The 24995-nt window shown below is 51.1% G+C and overlaps 2 protein-coding genes and 1 long non-coding RNA gene across 5 annotated transcripts in view; 1 reads left to right on the forward strand and 2 right to left on the reverse strand.

Annotated features, from left to right (window-relative positions):
* TP53BP1 (tumor protein p53 binding protein 1) overlaps window positions 1-3665 on the reverse strand; it is a 174488-nt gene extending 170823 nt beyond the window's left edge. The window contains exon 1 of one of the 3 annotated variants that reach the window (XM_031952184.1): window positions 3497-3665. The gene's annotated coding sequence lies outside the window, so the exon portion shown is untranslated. Of the gene's footprint in view, window positions 1-2594; window positions 2670-3326; window positions 3348-3496 lie in introns of those variants that run through there. The other 2 variants (XM_031952180.1, XM_031952185.1) reach the window with 2 other exon arrangements.
* On the forward strand, window positions 2891-24961 carry MAP1A (microtubule associated protein 1A). Its single transcript, XM_031949284.1, has 9 exons — window positions 2891-3175; window positions 4073-4174; window positions 13816-13898; window positions 14169-14309; window positions 14525-19579; window positions 20281-20345; window positions 20502-22024; window positions 22202-22422; window positions 22593-24961. Exons 1-9 carry the CDS (start codon window positions 2944-2946, stop codon window positions 22746-22748), a joined length of 7578 nt encoding a protein of 2525 aa, XP_031805144.1. The 5' UTR covers window positions 2891-2943; the 3' UTR covers window positions 22749-24961.
* On the reverse strand, window positions 9731-10912 carry LOC116421557. The gene is made up of 2 exons (XR_004231960.1): window positions 10406-10912; window positions 9731-9847 (listed from the first exon to the last, which is right to left on the reverse strand). It is a non-coding gene; the product is annotated as an uncharacterized LOC116421557 (long non-coding RNA).
* Window positions 24962-24995: the final 34 nt, after the last annotated feature.

The following is a 24995-nucleotide window of genomic DNA, read 5'->3' on the forward strand; positions in this document are numbered from 1 at the left end:
CCTTGTAGAATCTAAGCTCTTTGAAAGGAAGAGATAGCTCCATTTTTGTCTTTGTATCCCACCGTGCCTAGTATAGTGTCTTGAATATAGAAGGTATTCAATAAAAGTTTGTTGAATTGAATAAAGGTGTTCTCTGGTGCCTTTTCCAAGCTTTTCAACACTGACAGCAGTGGAGTAGAACACCAGGGGAGATCATAGGAGGAACAACCAAATTTATTCCATATTGCAATTGCTAATGTTCCTGTGTTACCCTTGGGAACTGGTCCACTCTGCTGACTCTAAATCTGCTATTTACTTTAACAAAATTAGAAGTAGTTCACACTAGTTTGTATATACCACAATGCTGTCCTCTTATAGGTGTATGTTAATCATGGTTATAGAGAGATCGCTTAAAAACTGAATATAAAACTATACCTATTGATCATCTTCCCTGTTAGATTGTAAATTCTCTACGAGAATAGATTTTTTTTATCTCTGTATTCCAAGCACATGATATTGTGGCTTGAACAAAACAGCTAATGTTTGTTGAAGTGAACTGGCATTAATATCAATGGATGATAGAATTTACAGTAGGAAGGGAACCCTAGAAATCATTTAGTATAACCATGTCGTCTTACAAATGAAAAAAAAACAAAAGCGAAGCCAAGAGATTGAGATTTGTCCAAGGTGACAAAGACAGCAAATAGCTATAACATTCAAACCCAGCTTTTGTAATTCCAGGGGTCTTTCTACTACAATGTAGTAGGAAGGGAACTCCCAAGAAACTATATGTGGATGGTATGGTGGCTTAGCAATGAAATGAAACTCAAAAGTGACACTGTTTTATATTCCTGGTAAGTCTTCTGGTCACCCTGAGCATAAGCTTACCCATCCTGATATACACTAGGACTCTCCCATCATATACTATCCAAAAGCCACATATTCTGGATCTGTAAAATGCAAGGACAGGAATTCTTTTAATTATGTCTTCTTATTCCATCACCACATCTGCAGTTTGATCTCTTTGCCTGGTTTAATGAAATAGTGAAACCTGTAGCTAAATGCTGCTAACCTCTATTGCAGGGTCTAGCCCTAGACAAGGGCCTCATCTCTAGCGCGTTGCCATAGGAACTGCTCATTCCTATTCTTACTGGGCTCTTCACCAGCTCCATATCACCACTTGGCAGTGTTTCTAATTCAAGAAAAAAAAAAATCCGCCAATATGCTGTATCCTTTTCCCCCTGTTCAGGGGCAGATTTAGAAGGCAAAACCCAGAATTGGGCCCCTGTTTCAAGCTTTAACATCCACAGAACCTTTCCCACCCCAATTCCCTCTCTCCTTTGTCCTTTCCCATCACTGAATCTATTGATTACCTTGTAATCCTCAGTCTGGTTGCAGAGGTAGACGACTGTTTTACTATCCGCCTACTATCTTGTCATCTGGGCATTGACAAAAAACCCTTTTGGCTATGATGATTGATTATTCTATCATAGAACTAAGGTTATATATAAAGTGATGATGAAAAAAACACCACTTTTTTAAAAATTTACTTCATTGTATCGGTCCTCATTGATGCCCCGTGTTAAGAAGACTATTCCAAGGGCCAACTGCAAGGTTGGTACATCTCAAAGGTGTAAAAGTTTTTTTTTTTATTAAACTACTGACCACTTTCCTTAAGAGTTGTCCGTGGGTCTGGGAAATCGAATCCACAGCCCATTTTAAAAAAATAATTATATGAAACAGAGAGTCATAGTTTCAGACAGTCCTTTTTTGTGTCCTGTTTTGCTTTTCTTGCCAGAAATGCTTAAATTTGAACAAAAAATAAAAAAGAAATACGATCTAGCCTATCTGTCCCCTCAAGGTCTCCTTTCCTCCCCAAATCTTAGGCCCGTGGGACAGAGAAGGAACCCCCCTGCAGTTTGATGAGTCTCTAAGGATTACCTCCCACAGTATGAACGCTTAGAGTCTAGTTTGGAAGCGGAGCTACCTGAATTAGAACGAGTGCCTAACCGACAGAGGAAGACTATGGGGATGCAGGAAACAAGAGAGAAAATGTACTCCAATCCATCATACACCGCCGTCGGGGCCCTGCAGAGGTCACCTCTGCTCTCTTCCCGCAGTCAGAGAGAGGTCCCTGCACCCCCCGCCCCCACAGCCTGGAGAAGTCTGCGGGAAGAGGGCCTCCTTGGGTCTTATCTAACTCGCTCTCCCTGCCTTTGGCGCTCATCCCCGGTGTCCGGCTTCTCCTTTTAGAGGGAGAACAGTCAGCCACCATGCTCTAAACCACCACGTCCCCGTGGAAATGCGGAGACGGAGGGGCGTCGGGGCCGCAGACCCCCTAGGCTGGGGAGGTGGCAGAAGGGATGCGCAGGAAGAGGAGGCCCTGTTGCGGGCGGGCGGGGGGGAGGGGAGGGGGGGGAAGGGATAAGCGTGATGAAAGCCTCGGGCCATCAGGGAAGGAGACACTAGCCCGGTGTAGAATGGCAGGGATGCAAAGAGCCACCCTCACAGAGAGCGACAAGATGGCTCCCCCGTAGGCCTCAGGAAACAGTCCCAGCGAGCAGCTCTTGTTGCTGACCCGCCGGACCCCTGACCCTTTCCTTTGGGTCCCTTACCTCCCTCCGCCCCTGCCTCGTGCCTCAGCCCTGGTCCAGCCGCTGCAGGTTCCAGTGAGGCGGGTGGGGGGAGAAGGGAGCTACAGAGGGGGAGGGGAATTCTAGCGGAGGAGAGGTGGGGGAAGAGGGGGTGAGGGGAAGAAGGTCCCCGCCCCTGCGCATACAGAGCCCGGGGGCCTCGGGCTGCCCCCTCTTCCGACTAGAGCTTCGTCCCCGCCCCTGCAGTGCCAGGACTCCGCCCCCTGACGAGATTCAGCCAATGAGCGGCCTCCCCCGTAGCCCTTTAAGAGCCGCGCACTCCCCGCCGCAGCCTGGCTCTTGCGGGCCTAGCGCGCCGGCGGAGGTTTCCATGGAGACCGAGGCCGGGCCTGGGAGGCCTGCCGGCGTTGCCATGGAGACAGCTCCCGGGCTGGGGTTCTGCAGCCCCGGCGCGCAGTTGGTTCAGAGCCCCGGGGAGGTGCCGCGCGAGGCCGGGGCGGCGGCCGCACGCTGGGACCCGCGGAAGCACTCCTTACTCATCGTGATCGGAGACATCGGCACCGAGAGCCAGCTCCGGGCCGTTCGGGTCCACCTGGAACAAGGTGAGAACCACGAGTCCCGGCTGCGCCCAGTGCATCCTCCGCCCCGAGTTGCTAGCCCTAGCCGCTTCGCCTAACCCGTACATCTTCATCCTTCATCTCAAACCGCCACATCCCCCGCCTCCCGGGCATTTCGGGCATTTACACCATTTACCTAAGGCAGCTGCCTCTTGCGTCCTGGACGTCCTCTATTTCATACGGCCCCGGCTTCCCTCGTGCGTTAACCACACCCAGCTTCCCGTGCCCTTTCCGCCCCCCCCCCCTTGTGTCCCAGGAGCGCCAATCTTCCCAAGGGTCCCTTTCCCTTCCTGGAGAGTTTCTAACCTGGTGCAGCACCTCTTCGGTCATGGCCCCTGAGGGATGGGGAAAGCACCAGGGCGCTTTTCAGTCGGCTCAGACAGGTCCCCAAACCTCTGGGAACGAAGGCGCTAGTCAGGGACCAGGATGCGGCTTCTGGGGCCTGTGGCGCAGCACTGCAGAGACACCACCTGCGGGGGACTCTCAGGCTGCTGTGGGGTGGAGCAGAGAAAGGGGTAGAGAAGGCGAGCCTAGAATCTCAAATAGCTGGAAGGTTTGAAGCAGGAATGACAGCCAAGTTGTGACAGAAAGGGTTTTTTGGCTTCTACATTAAGAAAACTTTTATGGGATATTCTTAGGGGGAAAAAAAAAACTCATTTTTTACAAAGTTTATACCCTCCTGAAATAGCCTGGAGAAGTTCAAAGTGAAAACAGGCAGGAGAATTTTTTTTTTTTTAGCTTTGTAGATATACTAGTGAAATTGATCTCTGAGACTATATTCTTACCCCTTCTGCATGCCTTGAAGCTTTTTTCCATCCTGCATCTGCTACTTTTCAAATCTTAACCGTTTTGACCCCATCCCTCTCTCTTTTTGTCTCTCAGGAATTCTTTCATGGAACATTGACTTATCCCTCTGCAACCTGAATCAGCAGCTGAGACTCTTCATTACCCGGCACTTAGCTCATTTCTCCTCAGAGGTCAAAGGTCAGGCCCATCTGCAATTGTCTATATATCCTTTGGGTGAGGGTGGACAGATGGGGAGAATATGGGTCTTGCTATCGGATCAGATCAGAAAGGGCTGGGCTTTCTGGGAATTCCAGGATCCTTGGAAATTGATGGGGGAGGAACCCAGGGGTTTATTGGGAGGCAGAAGGAGAGGAAAAAGGGAGGGCAGTGGAGATGTGGCTAAACCAGAAGAGAAGGATAACTTGGTGATGAGTGTTAGAATGACATTCATTAGTTCTCTATGTAGGGATTGGCTCCAATTCCAATTTTTAAAAAATTAATTTGCCATGAAAAACCTGCCTTCTCCTACTACCTTACCCTTCTCTTTCTCTCACCTTCCTTCTTCAGAGCCCCTATAATCTCTTCCCATTTCTTTGCTCAACACTTTTCTTCTGGGCAAAGTCCATCTAACAGTCAGTCAGCATTTATTGTTTACTATATGCCAGTCATTGTGTTTTAGCACTTGAGATAAAAGAGGAGCAAAAAATAGTCACTGCCTTCAACCAATTTCCTTGTACCTCTGGTTTGGATTTTGTTGGCTCAGCTCCTGTCGGGGTCGAATACTAAGAAAGAACCAAGAGCTCTTGAGAGAATCAGAGGTTCTTGGGTCCATTATTATAGGGCTAGTCGCATCCTGGCTAAATTATAGAATGTTGCAATTTCTCACCTTATACTGGAATTAAGGTTAGAGAAATTATAATCTTAGGAACTCTGATTCTTGGTTGCAAAGGCATTTGTATAGATTACTAAGAAGCATCTAGGCCATGGCTATAAAGAGATAGGGATAGAGAAGGGGATATAAAAGCACAAAGTCATAGCTCACGAAAAGCATGAGTCGGCACATTATTGCCAAATTATTGCATATTGAGTTCAAGTAGCTCTAGCTTCATAGGTACAAAACATCAGTTTCACAATCCCTTCATCTGATTATATTCATATCCTAGTCAGCTTTTAAATTATCTAGTATGTGGATTATCCAAAAACTCCCCCTCTTCTTTCTTTTCTTACTCTTCCCTCCTATTACCTGCTCACTGACAACTCTAGAAATAGTGCTTTTTCCTCCCCCTCTTCTTCTTTTTCCTAATCTTTCCTCCTACTACCTGCTCACTAACACCTCCAGAGATAGTGCTGGAGAAGGGAGAGAAGAAGGTTAATATAATCCATTCTCTATTATCTCCATATGGACTGTATATGTGGTGGATTATCTGCAGTAATTTTTTTTTAATCCCAGGCTGACATCCCTTGGACACCCAGCATACTTTTGGGCCACATACACCCTGCACTGTCAGATGTTTTTGGAGCGTCAACTAATTTTAATCCCAGGCTAAATAAGCAAAACATTACTAGATACATTTTTCTTCTAAAAATAAAATAATGTATTATGAAATCAAACACAAATACTTTTTAGATAACTTTTTAAATTAGATTATCCACATCATCACTTCCTCTGTTAGCACTGATAAGAAAAAAAAAGTGATTTGCCACTTTTTACATCATGCTCTGATAAAAACTGCATGAGAGAGAAAAAGGAAAACTAACACCTAAATTGAGATTTGGGGTTTTCTCTCCATCTTAACTGTCCATGATTATCTACCATTCCCTCATGACTAATAATTTATGTTCAGTCTCTTGCTTTACATTTCACAAAGTGCTCTCCCATGGTTTTTCTTTTTAACTTTTCAACAACCCAATGAAATAGGCAGGCATTATTATCCCCATTTTACAGACAAGTTCAGTTTCCTGATTTCTAAATTGTCCAAGGTCACAGAATTAAGAATTAGAATCCTGGTCCTCTGTATCAATCGTAGGCTGTGTTGAAGATTAGGAAAAGAAATGCAGATCAAAATTTTAAACCAGGCAATTGAATCATATTTTTAAGTCAGGACACAGAGGAACACAAAGAATATTTTACAGTCATGCTCAGATACACTCAGACAAAAATGAAGCCCAGCCCAGGTTTCTTCAACTATAAGCCTTGTTGTGGGAATTGGACTCATATATATCCCAGGATCAAAGCCTGCCCCCACCCTCGTAGAAAGTGCCAGTGTTCTGGTACTATTTTAGACATCAACATTTGTTTCGAGGCAGCTTATTGTCCGTGAGGATAGGGGTGGGGTGTCCTGGAGAATTTCCAGGAAAAAAAAAAAAAGACACTGCTGAAGACAGTCCTAGACTCAGCCTGCTCTGTTTCCCCTCCTTTCTCTCCTCCAAACCACTTTCAAATACCAATAGAGATACACACTACATCCTCATCAGCTGTCTCAGAGATACCAGTCAGGCCAGAGCAGCTGTAAACACTTGGGGATGTTTGTGGGAAAGCAAGGTACAGATGCAGTCATAGAAATAGAAGAAACCTTGTTAATCATCTGATCCAGCCTTCTCCCTTTTCAGATGAGGAAAGAGGTCTATAGTGAAGAACTATCTTAATCAAGGTCATACAGTGAAAGTTACTGGCCCAACCAGGGCTAATGCATTATCTCATTTATGTATTGCTTTAAGTTTACATGTCACTCTATATTATCTCATTTGAACCTCACAATAACCCCATGAAGTAAACATACACACACACACATATATATATGAGAGTTTAAGGGACTGTCAGCCCAGGGTCACAAAGCTAAATGTGAAAGGAGGAAATTCTCCCCAGGTGTTCCTGACCCCAAGGTAAAGTCTCTCCATGGCAGCACATTGCCCTTCAACATTGCTCTGTGTCTGTAATCCCAAAGACATATCCTGGTGCTTTTCCCTGTCCTCTCTCCACAAGGCCATGACACAACCCTATTCTAAGAAACTGCTGAAAAAGGTGGAAGTTCTTTTTCCAGCAATAGAATAAGGGAAGGACACCCCTTTACCCCTACTGCTCCTGGGAAGACTGTCTGGGAAGAATGGTCTTTCCCTAGGAAGGTTTTCCCAAGGAAACAACAATCACCTGCCAAACCATCTGACATCTGTCCTTCAGAACCTTGATGAATGACAGTTCATAGGATGATAGCTTTAGAAGTGGAAGAGACCTTAGAGGTCATGTAGTCCAAGGCCCTAATGTTACAGAGGAGGAAACTGAGCCCCAGTGACTTTTCCAGAGTTAAACAGGTAAGATAGCAAGACCAGGGGGGTCTTCTGCCCACAAACATAAGCACTCTTTCCACTACACAGCAATGGGTTGGGTTTTTTTTTTAATTCTTATTAACACAAACCTAGAACTAAATAAGAGTTACAGAGTAGGATGGCCTTTCTACTGCTGAGTATTTGCAAGGGATTGGGGGTGTATGGGGTGGGGAGCAGGGATGGGAAGAAAAAGAACATAACTGAGATTGATTATCTGGGAGAGGGACCCTGAACTACTTCTAAATAGCCCAGAGACGATCCTTAGGGCCTGAGAGAGCTAGAAAAGCTTCCAGATTCTCTCCCAAGCTATTAGCAGGTAGATTTATCTACTCTTCAGATACCACAGCCAGGGACCACAAGGTCTAAGCTATTGTCTCACAAAGTGGAGGGCCAAACAATACTCACCTGCCTTTTGGAGTCATGGTTCTTACCACAGGCCTTTTTGGACCTCTCTGTAATATTCTCTACTTCCCTTTAAAGAGAAGTAGAATAATGGGCTTTTAAAAAAATCATACTTATGTAGGCATATATCTTCATCAGGTTATGGTTTTTTGCTCTGCTCTCTTCAAAATGTCACTCCCAAAACAGGCCAGGGACTCTTTGGGTGGGTGGAAGCAGAGGAAGAACTATGGGAAAACTATTGTCAGAGCTGAAACTGTGTCCCCAGAGTATCCCCCTCACTCATTTCTCAACACAAGATCCCTAGAGATATGTATGAGTGGAGCAGGGAGTGGGCAGAGAATGCCTTTTAAACGCCATTGGGGAATAGGAATGGAGGATTGTCTGAGAGGGCGTTTCTTGCTGTTATTCCTATTGGTGCTGAGAACCTAGCCTAGCCAGCTTTTTGCCTTAATTTTCCAAGTTTTACCTTCTGAATCCCCCCTTCCCCCAGCACTCCTGGAGGGTGGGGAAGGAGCGACCTCACCCCATCCTGGTACAGTGGCTATTTTACATCCTTGGATCAGAACAGTAACCCCTCCCCCTTACTAGGATACTCCATGACTCAGCTCCTCCTCTTACTGCATAGTTAAGAGGGGGAAGGGAGATGCTGGCTGTCCAGGACTAAGGACTGATTTGCTTTCTCTGACCTTCTAGTGCTTACTTTCCGAGGTCCAGGTGATACAACAGATTGGAAGGCAGCTAAGAGGATGGGGAGATGATGCAGGGGAAATGGGCACAGTTCCCTGGATAGGGGTGGGAGGGAGGAATGATGGACGGAAACAGGGGAGGAAATAGCTCCGTGAAGAGCCTGAAGACTGCAAATGGAATGGAAGCATTAAGTTTCGATAAGCTTTCACTCTGACTACTTAGAACATTTCACTAAAAGTGAAACAGAGAAAGGACCATAGGGATGCAGAAACATACCACCAAGAAGAGGGACACACCTAGTGGGAGAAAGACAGGGAGTGATGTACTCTCCACCCCCATTTTCTCATTAAGATCAGAAAACTTGTGTCATTTTTAAGTGAATAGAAAGAATATATCTTAATACCTAGCTTAGTCTCGGATTCAAGTCTCTCCTCTGTAAAGGTGATGGGCAAACCACCTAACACCTCAGTGTTCTCAGACACTCTCTAGGACTATTGTTACAGATGAGTGGCAGATATCCATTAGTGGAGAGAGTTTCCAAACTGGGAATTTTACTTATGATCTTAGGCAAATAAATTAAGCTCATTGTACCTCAGTTTCCCCATTTGTCAAATGAGGTGATTTTACTAGGTGGCCTCTGAAGGAAGTCCCTTCCAGCTCCAGGTCCATGACCCTTCATTTAAATCCCAAGTCTAAATAGAGAATTCCTGCCAAAAGAATTTTTTTTAGAGGAAGGGCATGGCAGCAGAGGAGAGGTTCCTGTCTTCACATTCAGTAACTGGAGAATGATGAATCCTGGAGCAACTCTAGAACACTGCCTCTGCCACATTTGTCTGAGACTTCACAAGCTGTCCCTCTGCCCCGGCAAATGGGAAATCTCAAACCTCTGCTTTAAGAGAGGCCTTATTTCTCTTCACCCCTTGGTTCAGATTCAGGCCCAGGGCTCGGCAGAGCTTGGTGAAGCTTCGCACTTGGTCCCCCCTCACCGCCCCGGGGCCTCTAGGTTCTGTTTCTCTTCCTCTTCATCCTTCTTGGCCTCCCTTCCCCTCCAGCCTCTTTGTCTCTTGCTCCTCCTGGGACATGGGGAGTGTCCCCTTGTACCTACCAAGGATAGAGCAGATGGTGCTTGATAGAATGGGGGAAGGGACATTCATCTCCTGCTCCCCTATTGCCAACCCATGCCTAACAGAAAATTATTTAAGTGTAATAAATTATTAAATTTATTAATAACATAATAGTAAAAACAAATTATTAAATCAATAAATTATAAAATATTAAAGTTCAATAAATATGTCTTAATTGACAAAGTTGGAGAAAAGCCCTTACTGGGAGGGCTGTGGATGGGGGGAGAGGCGGTATCTCTTCCTCTTTTATGGCCCCTAGTCTTCCCTCAGCTTTTTTTCCTCTCAGAATCTTCCTAAAGGAGTCCCAAAGAGAAGTGGAGGCACATAAGCAGCTCTGAAACAGTAGAATATAGTGAGGGTAAGGAAAGAGTTAAGACTCAACTGCCTCGTCATGAATCCAGCCCCCCATCCCCGCCCTGATCCCGCCTACCTCCCCCCAACCAGCCAAGCCCTCCCCCCCCAAAAGTGCTGCAGACTCTTCCCCATTGCTGCTGGTTGGGGCCGAAGCCACCCGCCTCCATGAAGGCCCCCCTCCCACACCTCAGGGTAGGAGCTGGACTGGAGAAGGGGAAGGGAGGGGGAGGCTAAGGATGGGGGAACAGTGGACCCAGGAGGAAAGGCAAAAGAACTGGGGAGTGGGCAAGAGGAAGACAAGGTAGGGATACATAATTTGGGACTGGAACCTAGGGGTGGGGGAGCAGACAGGCCCTAGGATGGTCAGAAGAGGGAGGAATTTGGGGTGGCGGGCAGGAAGGACCAGGGCTGGGGCAGGGAAGCAGCCCAGCCTGTGTCTGTGACAGTCCTGATATAGACCGGGTGGAGCTAGGGGGCCCCGAGTCTGAGGATGTTGCATGATGAGTCAGGACCCTCACTCCCTGCGCCTTCCCCTCACCCCATCCTTTTGCAGCCGGGGATGACACAGACATATAGGACAGAATCTTTGGTGTAAAGGGAGGGGTTTTTTTTGGGGGGGGGGCAAAAGCTGGGGTAGGGAATGTGCCTTAGTGGGAGGGTCCCTGAGGTTCAGCTGCCAGATCTCCCAGCTGCTTGGGAGGGGGGAGGCAAGGAGGGAGTGGAGATGGCACTGCAGTGTGCTTCTGCATGAGAGGGAATATGTGGGGGTTTGGGGGGGCCGATGGGGGAGGGGCTCATGGAAACGTGGCACGAGTGCCCTCGGGAAGGCTATTTTGCAGCTGTATCCGTTATTGTCAGTAAATGTCAGTTCCGGGCTTCTAGAACCCCCTTTCACTTGCACCCCACCCCAGAGGCCCTGTCCCTGGACCGTCCGGAACCTCGGCTGAGATTGGGAGCCTCACCCTCGTCATCAGCCAGACTGAGCCTTTGAGGTTTCCAGACCAGTCTATGTCTCTGCAGCCCCCTCCCCTCCCTGCTTCCTTCCCAAAATGAGGGTCCTTGCTCCGAGGGGCACACGCCGTCCCTGCTTCTCCCACACATTCCTACCCTGCCCCCACCCCCTTGCAGAGACAGCCAAGAAAATGACTTGTCATGGTGGGGGGGGCGGGGAGGAGCCGGAGCCGAACCCACAGACACACTCACACACTCACTGACACCCTCACACACTCACACACACACACAGACACTGCGGCACACTGCAGCTGCCAGAGCCATCCCCCACACTCCCGGCCTCGCTGCGGAGCCACCTGCCTCCTCTGCTGCCCTGGCTCCGCACCCCCACCTCCCACCCAGAAAGGGGCCCTGGGCCCCCCGCAGGGGGAGCTCGTAGGGAGTCTTTCCCAAGGGAAGAGGAAGAACGGGGTAAGGTCCTCCCTCTGGCCCCTCGCTCCAGGGGAGGCAGTTAGGAGGAAAGGGGAGAGAGATCAGGAGCGTGGGGGCAAGGAGGCAGGTAAACCTGCTAGGGTAACTGGGGCTCTTGGGAGGGAGGGGGTCCTAGGTAGAGAAGACCGGCAGAACAAAGGGGAAAGATCTCTTGGGACCAAACAGGAATCCCCGCATGTAGGGCCAATCAGACTGTGTGGTTTTTACCTTTTTGATTGGAATGGGTGACCTTTGGGGGGGTGGGGGAACCTCAACTGCTTTCAATCAAGATAATTATGGATGACCCCTCCTATTTCCCAACCCCAGTCCAACCTTTCATTCCCAGACCAGCTCCCCAACCGCTGAGCAGATCTTGCTAACAGGTCCCTTTTCTCCTCTTAAGTAAGATTCTTTACTCCTAAATGACATTGGATTTTCTCTCTCCTCCACATCTCTGGATTCCCCACCCTTCCTCTCATTCAGTATGGTCCAAACATGAATATTCCTCTAACAAATTTTCCTCCTTCCAAATTATGGTTTGGGATCAGATGCGTCTTCCTCAGAAATCCCCTTATTTCAGCTCCCTCTGGTCTGGGGAAATGCAGGAGGAGGACAAGGGGGACTTGGGGCTAAGAATTATTAGATAGAGGCTAGGATCTCACCTTTATGTCCCTTCCCAATCTAGACCCACGATAACTCCTCTGTTACCTTGAAATATGTGATTAAAAGACCAAGGGTAAGAGGGGGAGGGGAGATTTCTCTTTTATCGGCCTGACTCATCATTTGATTTTTCTGCTCCATGGTTTGATTTCTTGTTAAGAGTCCAAGAAATGAGAAAGGATATGAATTTGGAAAAGGGGGGGAGGAGGATGGGGAGGGAGTTTGGAGCATTTTCCTTTCTTTTCATGTTTCCTTTGGTAGCTTTCTAATTGCTGTCTACATATTTTGCTTTCTGTGCCTGGACGCAGGGAACCTCGCTTAGGGAGGGTCTGAGGTGGGAAAGGAGGAGTCACAGAATGAGAAAATTTTGGAACTAAAAGAGCCTTTAGAGATCTAGTTCCTGTTCCCTCATTTTACTGGTGAGGAGACTGCATTGGGAGATTAAATGACTTTTCCAAGGTCATACAGCTCTCAATGGCAGAACCAGCACTTAAATTCAGGTCTCCTAATTCCTAGTCTGGAGGATTTTTCTGTTTACCACATTGCCTCCTCAGACCACTCCTTGCCAGGATCCTCAGGGAGGTTTTATCATACTGGGATTCTTAGGACTTTCAGAAAGTGATACCGGACAGGAAAGCTCTGACACTTTGCTTAGAGCTAGGAGAAATGTGTGTATTGGGATTTGGGATGTCCGGTATGTCCACAGAAGGGAGTAGGAGTAAGGGAGTAGAACCAACTTTCTATTTCTGAACTGTCAAACTCAGGGATATAGATATAGATTCTCTAAAAAGAATATTGGAAGTGGGATGGGGGTAGGGAGGGAGGAGGGAAGCCCTGGGCTCTGCTCAGAAGGTACCATCTTCTCATTCCTAGCCCCATCAAAGGTATAAAAATCCATGGGAAGATACAACTGATGGGAGGGAAGCTGAGTGAGGATCATGGTCTTGGGGACCTCCCAGCTGGGCCCCCTACTCCCAGGCAGCACCAGGAGCACAGGGCTCGAGTTGGACAAAGGCTCCTTGTCAACTAGGGAATCCAAGGCAAGAGTCCCAGTAGGCAAAACATTGGGGTGGGAGGGTAGAGGGGGAAGATACTTGGGTGACTACAGGAAAAATCAAATAACCAGTTTGGAAGGGGTGAGTTGAAGGAGAGGTAGTGTTGCAATCCCGGAAAAGAATAGGGATGATTAAAACTAAAAGCAATAATAGCTATCATTTATATAGCACCTATTGTGTGCCAGGCACTGTGTTGAATAGCTCTCTCAGTTTCTTTATCTGTAAAATTGGGACAATAATAGCACTTCCCTCCCAGAGTGGTTGTAAGGATCAAATGAGATAATAATTGTAAAATCCTTAGTGCAATACCTATAAGTAAGTACTATATAAATGTTAGATTGTGTTCTCTTTTTAAATGTATGCAGATATGTTGAGCACTTTACAAATGTTACATTACTCAATCCTCACAACTTTACAAATAATATCATTTAATTCTGGGATCTATTGCTATTATTATCTTTATTTTACAGTTGAAAAAACTGAGTCAATATTTGGTAAATGTCTGAGGTCAGATTTTAACTCAAGTTTTTCTGACTAGGCCCAGTACTCTATCCATTACACTATTTTGCTACTTCTAGTAGAGAAAGGACCGACTAAGGAGGCCCATCATGCCGTATTCTTAATCTACTCAGCCTCTTTTCCTTCCCAACTTTGTTTCCCAATATCTCACTCCTTCCGGCCCTGCTCTCCTAATTCCATCATGTTCTCATCAAGTCAATTACTTATCTTTTCATTTAATCAGTCCTACATTGCCTCCCCTCTCCCCTCATTCTGTCCCCTTCCATTTCAAAATTTCTTCTCTCTATCGCAGGCCAGCGGACCCTCTGTCATCAAAGTGAGACCCTCGAGACCGTCATCCTAGTAAACCCCAATGCAGGGAGCATCAGCTCTGAGGTGAGGCTACGGTTCAGGGCTTTTCCTTCTTAATGCTGAAAATACCCTCTCTCTCTTCCCACTCTTTACCACATGGCTGAGTCACCACACTTGGCCCCCAAGTTTCCTTTTCCCACTCCCTCCAGATCCTTCTCCCAGAAGTATCATACCCATCCCAGGCTCAATCCAAAGTATTGTCCATAAATGGGATGAGGAAATCACCCTATAGAGCTGAATAAGGTGAGGAGAAAACTACAGTTGTCTCCTTGTCCATTTCTTACCTCTTTCTAGGTGTACTCCCTCCTTAGCAGCCCATCAGCTCACAAGCTGCTGATCTTGAGTGGACAGAGTTCAGAGCCCGGTGGAGACCTCATTCTACAGAGTGGCACCTACTCCTATCAGAATTTTGCCCAGGTCCTTCACAATCCAGAGGTGAGCTTCATTTTGGAGTTTTTGGTGAGGGAGCCTAAAAGTGGGCAATCCCTGGGTAACCCCTGGGCTGAGAAAGAAGCAGGGCCAGGCCTTGAACGGTCCTCCACCTTGGGAAGGATGGGAGTGGAGACCCTGCTCAGAGGTGGAACCCAGCACCCAGTGAGGGGCAGATCAGCCCCAGGGATCTTGACTGGGTTTTTATCCTGTTTGTTTAGGTCGCACAACTGCTCAGCAACAGAGACCCCAGCGTTCAGGCCTCCCTCACTGTGTCGTGCTTGGGTGAGGGTGACTGGAGCCGCCTGGGCCAATACAGCTCCCAGGAAACCTTGCACCTTCGGCTAAACCCAGAGCCCACATTGCCCACCATGGATGGTGTGGCTGAATTTGCAGAATATGTCTCTGAAACTGTGGATGTGCCGTCTCCCTTTGACCTGCTGGAGCCCCCCACTTCTGGAGGCTTCCTCAAGCTTTCCAAGCCCTGCTGCTATATCTTCCCTGGCGGACGTGGGGACTCCGCTCTCTTTGCTGTCAATGGTTTCAACATCCTCGTGGACGGCGGCTCTGACCGGAAGTCCTGCTTCTGGAAGCTGGTGAGACACCTGGACCGCATTGATTCGGTCCTGCTCACTCACATAGGTGCAGATAACCTGCCTGGCATCAACGGGCTCCTGCAACGCAAGGTGGCAGAGCAGGAGGAGGAGCAAAGCCAGGGCTCCAGCAGCTACAGCGACTGGGTCAAGAATCTCATCTCCCCGGAGCTCGGGGTGGTCTTCTTCAATGTCCCTGACAAGCTGCGCCTGCCCGACGCTGCCCGAAAAGCCAAGCGGAGCATTGAGGAGGCCTGCTTGACCCTGCAGCACCTGAACCGTTTGGGCATCCAGGCAGAGCCGCTGTACCGAGTGGTCAGCAACACCATCGAGCCACTGACCCTGTTCCACAAAATGGGTGTGGGCCGGCTGGACATGTACGTGCTTAATCCCGTCAAGGACAGTAAGGAAATGCAATTCCTCATGCAAAAGTGGGCCGGCAACAGCAAGGCCAAAACAGGCATCGTGCTGGCCAATGGGAAAGAGGGGGAGATTTCGGTACCCTACCTGACTTCCATCACGGCCCTGGTGGTCTGGCTCCCGGCCAGCCCCACGGAGAAGATCGTGCGGGTGCTCTTCCCAGGGAACGCTCCCCAGAACAAGATCTTGGAGGGGCTGGAGAAGCTTCGCCACTTGGACTTCCTCCGCTACCCTGTGGCCACCCAGAAAGACCTGGCCTCAGGGTCCATCCCGGCCAACCTGAAGCCCAGTAAGATCAAACAGCGGGCCGACAGCAAAGAGAGCCTCAAAGCCTCTGCCAAACCCGCCGTGGGAAAGCTGGCCAAGCGAGAGGAGGTGCCTGAAGAAGGGGCTAAGGAGGCCCGCTCAGAGCTGGCCAAGGAGCTAGCCAAGAGTGAGAAGCGAGCCAAGGAGCCCCCAGAGAAACCTCCAGAGAAGGCGGCCAAGACCGACAGGGTTCGCACTGAGTCCAGTGAAGTGCTGAAAGCTGAGAAGAGGAAGCTGATCAAAGATAAGACTGGGAAGAAGCACCTGAAGGAGAAGGTGTCAAAACTGGAAGAGAAAAAGGACAAGGAGAAGAAAGAGATTAAGAAGGAGAGGAAGGAGATCAAGAAGGAGGAGGGGAAGAGAGAAGAGAAAAAGGATGCTAAGAAGGAGGATAAGAAGAAAGACGCTAAGCCAGAACCCAAGAAATTTTCTAAGCCAGACCTGAAACCCTTTACTCCTGAGGTACGAAAGACACTTTACAAAGCTAAGCTTCCAGGAAGGATCAAGGCAGACAAGAGTCGAGGGGTCCGTGAAAAAGAGGCCTCCCTTGAACCCCGGACACCGCCAGCCCAGAAGGAGGCGGCACCCCCGCCGGTAGTCACCGCGCCCAGGGAGCTGGTCTTATCCTCCCCCGAAGACCTCACCCGGGACTTTGAGGAGATGAAGCGTGAAGAGAGTGTTTTGCTGGAGCAAAAGGACAGTGACCTGGAGGTGAGATCTCATCCTCCTGAAACTAGGGAAGAAGGGCTGTCCAGCATGGCGGGTCTGGAGGTTTCGCCTTCTGGACCGGCCGTGGATCAGGATGAGGCTGTGAAGGGAGAGAAAGACGTTGCCCTGGACATCCCCGGAGGGCCCACCTGCAAGGTCGGGAGCCCTGGTTCTGGGACCCAAAAAGAGGGGGCTGAAGATGCTGGGGAGGTTCAGCGTGGGAAGCAAGTGGAAGCCGAGAGGTTTCTAGAAGGAACAGATGCCAGAGAGGAGAGCGAACCAGAAATAAAGGAGGATGTGATTGAAAAAGCTGAGCTGGAAGAGATGGAAGAAGTGCATCCTTCAGATGGAGAGGAGGAAGAGGAGGAGGAGGAGGAGACAAAGGCTGAGGGTTTATTCCAGAAGCAGCACCATCTGCAGGACTCTCTGAGGGTCACCTCCCAGGGCAGGGAGGCCCTTGGGGGTCGGGAACTTGGACCCCCGGGTAAGGCCCCTGAGAAGGAGACGTCATCGTTCCTCAGCAGCCTGGCTACTCCTGCAGGAGCCACAGAGCATGTCTCATACATCCAGGATGAAACCATCCCCGGCTACTCAGAAACAGAGCAGACCATCTCAGACGAGGAGATTCATGATGAGCCGGAGGAGCGCCCCGCCCCATCCAGGTTCCCTCCGGGTACCTATGATCTCTCAGGGCCTGATGCTCCCAGCTCCTTTGAGACCAGCCAGCCCATGGAGAGCGCCATACCTTCCACCCCTGCTAAAGGCTTCGGGCCCCCAGACACCGAACTCCTCACTTACCCCCCCAACATGGTGGCCGCCCCCTTGGCTGAAGAGGAGCACGTGTCCTCGGCCACGTCCATCACTGAGTGTGACAAGCTGTCCTCCTTTGCCACGTCGGTGGCCGAGGACCAGTCAGTAGCCTCCCTCACGGCTCCCCAGACCGAAGAGACGGGCAAGAGCTCCTTGCTGCTGGACACGGTCACCAGCATCCCTTCGTCTCGCACCGAAGCGACTCAGGGCCTAGACTACGTGCCGTCCGCCGGTACCATCTCCCCCACCTCCTCCCTGGAGGAGGACAAAGGCTTCAAGTCTCCGCCGTGTGAGGATTTTGCGGCGCCCAGTGAGGAGAGGAAGGGCGAGGCCCCGGGAAGAGGCCTGCCTGCAGATGGAGAGGAGGCAGCTGAGGCCACCGGTGTGGCGCTGTCAGAGAAGCTGCAGGATCACTATGGGCCCCCACTCTTCGACACGCCTGCACCCACTCTCCCCTCGGGGGAGCCGATCCTCGGGGAGCCGGAGGAGCGCTGCTTCAGTCCCGACGACAGCACCGTCAAGATGGCGTCCCCGCCCCCGTCGGGCCCCCCCAGTGCCGCCCACACGCCATTCCACCAGTCTCCAGTGGAGGATAAGTCTGAACCTCAGGACTTTGATGAGGCGGTTTCCTGGGGAGAAGCTGGACGGACACCAGGAGTTGGCAAGGAAGACAGTGCTAAGGAAAAGCCCAAATTGGAAACGGTGGAAAGAGAACCAGAAAAGGAGAAAGAGCACACCCCGCTCCCCAAGAGCCCTCACACCCAGGAGGCAGCTGGGAGCGGGGGCCCAGAGCTGCCAGAGCAGGACAAAACTGCCGCATCAGAAACCGTGGAGGTGCCAAAGAGCCCAGACTTGATTCCTAGGACCGAGAGCCTTCCTGGAGGTCCGCGGACATCCCTCCCAGAGGCAGATGGGATCCACGAGGATGAGCCTCCCCACATCTCTAGCCAAGTCCCCTCACCAGAAGACGTTGAGCCTCTCCCCATAGCCAAGGCAGTTTCCCCAGGCTCTGCCAGCAAAGGACCTGCTTCCCAGTCTCCTCAAGGCTTGGTAGAACACGGCCTGCCCAAGGACCACTGGCCAGAAGTCTCCCCCGAGGATACCGGGTCCCTTTCTCTCTCAGAGGAGAGTCCCAGCAAGGAGACCTCCCTAGACATCTCCTCCAAGCAATTGTCCCCAGACAGTCTGGGTACTCCCCAGCTTGGGGATTTGGGCCACGAAAAGGAAGAATCCATCCCTGAAGCCCTGGATGAGCACGGTGCTCATCGCTCGCCTCCTGCCTCTGACCACTCGGCCATAGGGTTTTCTCTCTCAGAATCCTCCCCCACCCACACGGCTCGGACCCCCGTCACAGATGACAGCCCCATCAAAGAGACACCTGCCAGTCACTCCTCTCACACCGAGGTGCCCAGAGACTCGGAACTTTCTCCTGGAATGACCACAGGCCCCGGGCAGGACACTAAGGTCCCAGACAGCTCTCTCACCAAAGGTCCCAAGCCCCCTGAGAGCCTAGTTGTGAAAGATAGCCCCCCAGGGTGGGAGGGTGAGGCTCCAGGGCAGGACATCAAGGCCCAGGAACAGAAAGAGAAATCCCCAGAACCTGAGGATGAGGCTCTGGAGCAGGAGGAGACCTCTGAAAAGGACAAAATACTGGAAGAAAAAGACAAGGCTCTGGTAAAAAAGGACAGAGACCCGGAGAAGGGCCAACCCCTAGAGGAGGAGCAGGCCCTGGAGAAGAGCGGAGAACTACAGGAGTACAAGGGTCAGGAGAAGGACAAAGCCGGAGTGGAGGCCCTGAAAGAGGACAGGGTCCAAGAAGGGGAGCAAAGAGCCTTAGAGGGAGACAGGGACTTAGAGCCCAAGAGCCCAATGAGGGAGGAGAGAGCCCCAGCAGAAAAGGACAAGGCCCTAGGAGACAAAGACTTAAAATCGACAGATGTGGCCCCAAAGCAGGCAGAAACACAGGAAGGAAGTGGGGTCCTGGTAGAAGACAACCAGGCCCTGGAGGAGAAAGAGAAGACCAGGGTCTCCATCTGGGAATACAAGTCCCAAGAGCAGAAGGAGGAACACTGGACCAAACAGGAAGAGGTGAGCCGAGAATGGCAGGGCACAGCCCCGGCCAGGGAGGCTGCAGTGGGAGAGCAAAAGGAGGCTGCTCCCAGGTGGGAAGGCGCTGCCCGAGAGCCTGACAGGTACTGGCAGGAACCCGAGGATGAGGTGGCGGAACAGGAGACATACTGGAAAGAACTGAGCTGCGAGAGAAAGGTCTGGTTCCCACATGAACTGGACAGGACCCCGGGCCAAGGGGCCCGACCACGGTACAGCGAAGAACGGGAGAGCACCTTCCTCGATGAGGGTCCAGATGACCAAGAGGTGCTCCCCCTGGATCATACGCCCAGGAGCCCCTGGATCCCAGAAAAGAGTTTGAGCCACCCAAGGGTGAGTGGGATGGAGGCTGGTTTGGAGTCTCACTGGGTTTTTACAAAGGGAAGAAGGGAATCGTTCCCCTTTGAGAATTTCCTCCAGTTCCCCACGGAGTTTGGGGGCAGATGGATTGTTCCGCTTGGATATGTGGTTTCCCTTCGGTCCTAGGTAAAGAGAGCCCCCGAGAGTTTAAAATCCGACTCCTCCAAAGAGGGACACCCTATGGTGGTGGAGATCCCCTGTTTTGGGAAGGGTCTGTTTTTCCCTTGTTTGGCCCCCGGGGCCCCAGAGGTTTGCCCCTTTCTTGGGGTGGTGAGATAAGTGTGGTGGGGGTGTGAGGGAGAAAGAGGGAAGGAGGGGTTTTGTTTTTAGGAAAAGACAGGGTTAAGGGGAGGTGGAGGTGGGGGGGGGTTTGGGAGGTTTAAGGCGGGGTTCCCGAAAGGGAGGTTAAGGAAAAGAGGGAAAAAGGGAGGGAGAGGGAGCCAGCTGTATTCAGGGAGAGAGGTAGAGAATTTGGGAGAGGTGTTGTTTGGTTGGTTTTGTTTCACAGGGAGGTGGGGCCGGGGATTTTTAAAGCAAGGAAGAGGGGTGGGGAATTTGAGGGGAGTTGTGTTTTTTGGGGATTACAGATGTTTTCAGGATTTTTGGAAGGGGTGAGGGGGGAGGGGTTTTGAGGGGTTGGAGTTGTTCTTTCTTTCAGTTGTGTTTTTGTTTAGGTTTTTGGTGGGTTTGGGTTCCCGAGAAAATTCCTGAGTGGAAGAAGGGGTAAATGTGGGAAGGAGTGAGCGGGAGAGGAGAGTGTTGGGTGAATGGGTGATTTTGAGTTGGAGAAGGGTGAGGGGTTTGAGAAGGGTTTGCCTTTGAGTTCCCGGCCGGAATTTTCTATTTTTAGGAGGTTTCTGAGGTTTTCCCTCCATTCCCCCTGTTTCGGGTTTAGCCTGGACTTTCCTGCCTCAGCCTTTGGCTTCTCCTCGTTGCACCCATCTGCCCCACAGCTGCCCTCCCCAGCAGAGCCTCGCTCCGCACCCTGTGGCTCCCTTGCCTTCTCTGGGGATCGGGCATTAGCTCTGACCCCAGGACCCCCAACGAGGGCACGGCATGATGAGTACCTGGAGGTGACCAAGGCCCCCAGCCTAGACTCCTCACTCCCCCAGCTCCCGTCCCCCACCTCTCCCGGGGCTCCTCTCCTGTCCAATTTGCCCCGGCCCGCCTCACCGGCCCTTTCGGAGGGCTCCTCATCCGAGGCTACCACGCCTGTCATCACCAGTGTGGCTGAGAGCTTCCCCCTAAGCTTGGCAGCTGGGGAGATGGAAACAGGAGCAGAAGCAGCGGGCCGAAGCCTCTGGGACCTAACGGCCCTCAGCCCGGCCCCGCCAGCCACCCTGAGCCCTGCCCCTGCCCCTGGCCTGCCTGGGGACATGGATGATGGCACCCTGCCCTGCCGCCTGGAGTGCTCTGGAGCTGTCACCAAGGCCCTGGGATCCTGCTCAAGCCCACCCAGGGACTGCGCAGCTAACGGTCCCACAGAGGCCAGCCCCAGCCCCCCGGGGCTCGCCACAGCCAAAGAAGTCCAGGAGAAAGCCGAGCTTCGCCCCGACTGGGAATGTGGAGGCTGGCCCGCAGGAGCGGAGAAGTGCCCCCGGCCAGCCACGCTCTTATCTCCAGAGCGGCCCTTGTGTCCCGGAGGCCCCACGAGGAGCCGGCCTCGCAGTCCCTCCCCTGAGCCGGAGTCTGGGCCCCAAGGATGTGCTGCCGAGCCTTGGCCCCGCTGTGGAGAGCTGTCCCCATCCTTTCTCAATCCTTCCCTGCCCAAGGACGACAGCGATCTTTCTACCGAAGAGGCACGGTTAGTTGGGCGAGGGGGACGGCGCAGGGCGGGGGGGCCAGGAGGCGCTGGGGGACCAGGCCCCGTGGCTGATGAGACACCTCCCACTTCTGCTAGTGACTCGGGCTCCTCACAATCAGACTCAGATGTCCCCCCAGAGACTGAGGAGTGTCCCTCCATCACCGCTGAAGCAGCACTGGACTCGGACGAAGATGGCGACTTCCTCCCCGTGGACAAAGCGGGGGGAGTCAGCGGGGCACACCATCCCCGACCTGTCCACGACCCACCCCCCGCTCCCCAGCCTGACCCCCGCCCACCCCCTCCACGCCCAGACGTGTGCATGGCTGACCCCGAGGGGCTAAGCGCCGAGGCTGGGCGGGCTGAACGGCTTCGGGAGAAGGAGAAGGGGCGGAGTGGGCGAAGGGCCCTAGGCAGGGCCAAGCCAGCCTCCCCTGCCAGGCGTCTGGATCTCCGAGGCAAACGCTCTCCTACTCCTGGGAAGGGCCCTGTGGAGCGAACCTCCCGAGTCCCACCTCGGCCCCGCGCCTCCGCAGGCCAGATGCCATCTTCCGAAGAAAAGGACGGACACAACATTCTGACCAAGGGACTGGTCAATGGCCTCAAGACTGGTTCGAGTAAGTAGCAAAAACGAGAAGTAGAGTTTGATCTAGGATAGAACTTGGCTGATACTTGAAATGAGGTGGTGGTGTGTGTGGCAGAAGTGGAGAATTAAGGGGAAGAAGGGAGAGGGGGCATCCTGTTATTGCTCCCCTTTGTTATAACCAAGAATTCCGGCATTTCTTTATCTATAGCTGCCGTGGGCCAGAAAGGTGGGTCGGGCCCTCCGGTGTACGTGGACCTTGCTTACATCCCTAATCACTGCAGTGGCAAAACTGCTGATCTTGACTTCTTCCGCCGTGTGCGGGCGGCTTACTATGTGGTCAGTGGGAATGACCCCGCCAATGGAGAGCCAAGCAGGGCCGTCCTGGATGCCCTGCTGGAGGGCAAGGCACAGTGGGGAGAGAATCTGCAGGTGAGTGGAAGCAGGGGCTGGCAAAGAGATGTGCCCAACTCTGTCTGAAGCAAAGAGCATAATTCTGGAGCTTTCTGGGAACCTCTGTGGGGGGAAAACCTGGGGTTTTTCCCTATCATGTTCTTACTTCTCCTTGGCATGTTTCTTCCCTCAACCCTATTCCCATTCAGGTGACTCTGATCCCTACCCATGATACAGAAGTGACCCGTGAATGGTACCAGCAGACACATGAGCAGCAGCAACAGCTGAATGTCCTCGTCCTGGCCAGCAGCAGCACTGTGGTCATGCAGGATGAGTCCTTCCCGGCCTGCAAGATCGAGTTCTGAAGGGACCACTTTCCCCTCCCTTTCATACCCCTTTCCCCAGCTTGCCCAGAGAATGGCTGAGGCTGAATCCTTTGGGAGTGGGGGGCTATGGAGGCTGAATGGGGCAAGATGCTTGGGTTCTAGGGGCTGTTGAGTGGGAGGCATCATTCCTCCCCCCTCATTATACAATGCCTCCTTCCCCTTTATCCACAGACCTGAGAGAGGTCTCAGAACCAAAGCATTTCCCCAGAACCAAAGGGAGCAGGGAGGTAGGGTAAGCTCAAAATGGGGACGGGGAAGGCCACTTGTTGCCCAGGGACCTTGAGTAACTCACTTTCTTCCAGAACTGTCAAAAGCTGGGGTTTAGGAGTGGGAATATGTATAGAACCCAGGATTCTCATGGAGAGCTCCATCTTCTAGCATGAAGATCACTCCCCACTCCTGAGGGACCTCCTCACCTCAAAAGTATTTATTTTTCATCCCAGGATTTCCAATTATAATTTATTGTATGACCTGGGGACATGATACTGTCGATTAAATGCCCAGAGCTACAACCCTGTCTCCTATACCCCAATTCTGGTAGGAGTCGGGGTTATCTTGCTGCTACCCTGCCCCTAGGATTTCTTCACATCTGAATGTCTCAATCCAAAACTTGAAGCTCTTTTGACCAATGGGCCAAACTGAGGAAGAGGGGAAGTTCTACTTTCCCCTATCAGCCTCTGCCCCTCATCGGTAGGCAGCAAAGGCAGGGATCTTGCCTCTAATCCTATTCATATGCCAAGGGCCTAATTCCCAGGCCAGGCCTGTTGGGCAGCAGAGGGGATGAGGGAGGAACCAGACCAGCCCAATCCCAGAGCTTTCCTGAGCCCCCTGGACTCCATGGCATATTCCCTCCCATGCTACTGCACAAACTTTTCCTGCTTGGCTTCTATGCATGTGGCCATCTATGCTGGCCTGGTGTGTAATGGGTGAAAATACGCCACTGCCTGAACCTTAACATTTGACACCCCAACATTGTGCAATACCCCCCAACATTTCCAATACCCTACTTGCCCTCCTGTAGCTGAGATGGGGATACCTACTTCCTCCCTAGCCCAGAGTTCTCAGAAATAAAGCTGGGAGGTGGAAGTCACAGCAGAGGAAGAGTGGGATGAGAGAAGTGGGGAATACAAGGGAGGAGGTGAAGCTAAACTACAGCTCATCCTTGTAGGATCAAAAAAGACTGAACATGGCACCTTAGAAAAAGGGACTTCCCCTCCTCCCCCAGAAAGTCCATGTGTTCCCCTGCTTGTCTGCTGCCAGATTGTGAGGCCGAGACCCTGACACAGTTGGTTGAATGGGCTTAGCTCCTATCCTGAAGGGAAGAAACCAAAATAAGTTATTTTCCTTGCTCCTTTCCCTTGCTGCTCTGCTCTTCATCCCTGCCCAACCTTCCTTCTGGCTCCTCACACTCATCTTCCCACTGTTGTAAAGGAGCCACCCCGAACATTAACAATAAACCAACTTTGTGGCAGTTACCCCCTGGGCTGGCCAAGCTCTTGTTGACTTCACATACTACTTGGTCTTTGGACTAGTTTCTCCCTCCCTACTCCTCCCTCCTTGCCCCTACTCCCATGGGAAATTTCATGATTCATTATAGATTCAAAGGAGGGTGACCAGAAGCCTCCAAAAGATCATGTATGTGCCAGGGGAGGGATGAGATGTCCTTATGCCCCACTGTGCTGGTTTCAGAGAACAGGGAGAAGAGCTTAAGCACAGAAAACAAGAGTTTATAGGAGGGAAAAACAGTCAATGACAGCTTGAAGAGAATTCCTAAGAAAGGGATTTAAGAGTAAGGAAACAGGGACTAATGGTTAAAAATGAACTAGAATTAAAGACTAGTTGTAGGGTCCCTCCCTAACTTCAAAATTCGGAATCTCCTAGGATTCAGATCCCACCGTGAAAATTCACACCTACAAAACAGACTACAGTTCAGTGAGGAGCTGAGTAGGGTCCCCAGTGAAGCTGTGATTATATGGGCCTATTATAATAAGTGGTAAGACTGCAACAAGTAGGGAGAGGCTGCAGCTATAGGAACTCTCACTATCTTGGGGATAGTTTCTATACTTGGATTGAAAGGTGACAAAAAGGGCAGAGTCTCTCCCCAAAATATTTCTTAAAGAATCACAACCAAGTTCAGGGGTAATGATCCAGAGTAGGGTGATTCCACAAATCTAATAAACTGTGTAAAAAAACCCAGGGCTCTAGTGATTCAGTCCTTCCCTGACT

Source organism: Sarcophilus harrisii, chromosome 2 (genome assembly GCF_902635505.1).
Source record: "Sarcophilus harrisii chromosome 2, mSarHar1.11, whole genome shotgun sequence".
Lineage (NCBI taxonomy): Eukaryota > Metazoa > Chordata > Mammalia > Dasyuromorphia > Dasyuridae > Sarcophilus > Sarcophilus harrisii.